The 934-nt window shown below is 42.2% G+C and overlaps 1 protein-coding gene across 1 annotated transcript in view; it reads right to left on the minus strand.

The window, feature by feature from the left end:
- The window catches only part of LOC131891125 (protein sax-3-like), a gene marked incomplete at both ends in the record, with an annotated part of 40234 nt that extends 39306 nt beyond the window's left edge, over nucleotides 1-928 (minus strand). The window contains 1 exon segment of the mRNA XM_059240639.1: nucleotides 466-928. Within this exon segment, the coding sequence (XP_059096622.1) occupies nucleotides 466-571 (106 nt within the window).
- Between the last annotated feature and the right edge of the window lie 6 nt (nucleotides 929-934).

Below are 934 nucleotides of genomic sequence, written 5' to 3' on the forward strand. Positions count from 1 at the left end.
ATACTCTCGACCCACAATTGAAAGTAAAGCCAATTTGGCATCTGTGTCGGGACTGATCGTCAAAAGACGACAAGCAACATTTGCGTTGGTAACCCGTTCTTTCCTCTCTCGCTCTTAAATAAAAATGATTGATTAATATTGCTCTGGTATGGGACTGGGATTGGGAAATGCACATAAATCTCATGTTGCTAGTTTGAATGCATCGGAGGAAGCTCTTTTGTTTCATTTGAATCTCGAGCAAAATAACTTGAATAGACGGGAAATGATGGTGGTGGCCGTTCTCCATTCAATTCAAGCGATCCTATCATGGACAATTTTTGGCACCAACCCTGCACAAAAGAGCCTGTCATCAACCCCAGGGGAGCGGGCAAGAGCAGAGAGCTCAAGTTCTAAAGATATACTTTTTTGCATACAACAAATATTCAATAGAGGATCAAATGACAGAAAAAGGACGCTTCTTCTTACCTGCTACAGAATGGCTTGGCACAACCAGGATCATTAGACAGGCCGAGATTAATGACACCTTGCGACACCCCAAGAATGGTCGCGTCTTCATAGTGCCATGAAGCATTTCCAAATTCAAAGATCACCCATATCCAGTTGAGAATAGAATTCACACACACTCGATTAGACCGGATTCCTAGGCCATCAATGGGATCGATTGGGAGGTCCAATTTATCGCCAAAAAGACGTTTTTATCTTTTTTTTTTGTTCTTCTCTTCTCCAAATTTCCTAAATGGAGGTCATTTATTTCAATTTCACCCGCTTGATTGAGCTCGTTCGGTCACACACAAAACTGGATGAGGAGGGTTAGAGCAAGATTCAGCAATGTCCCCTCCAACACTTATTTACCCCCTTATTTCACAGGCAATATCGTAGTATCGATGTCAAATGACGGCCTTCTATCAACAGCTGACACCGTTAATCACTATTC

This window comes from Tigriopus californicus, chromosome 11, assembly GCF_007210705.1.
Source record: "Tigriopus californicus strain San Diego chromosome 11, Tcal_SD_v2.1, whole genome shotgun sequence".
Lineage (NCBI taxonomy): Eukaryota > Metazoa > Arthropoda > Copepoda > Harpacticoida > Harpacticidae > Tigriopus > Tigriopus californicus.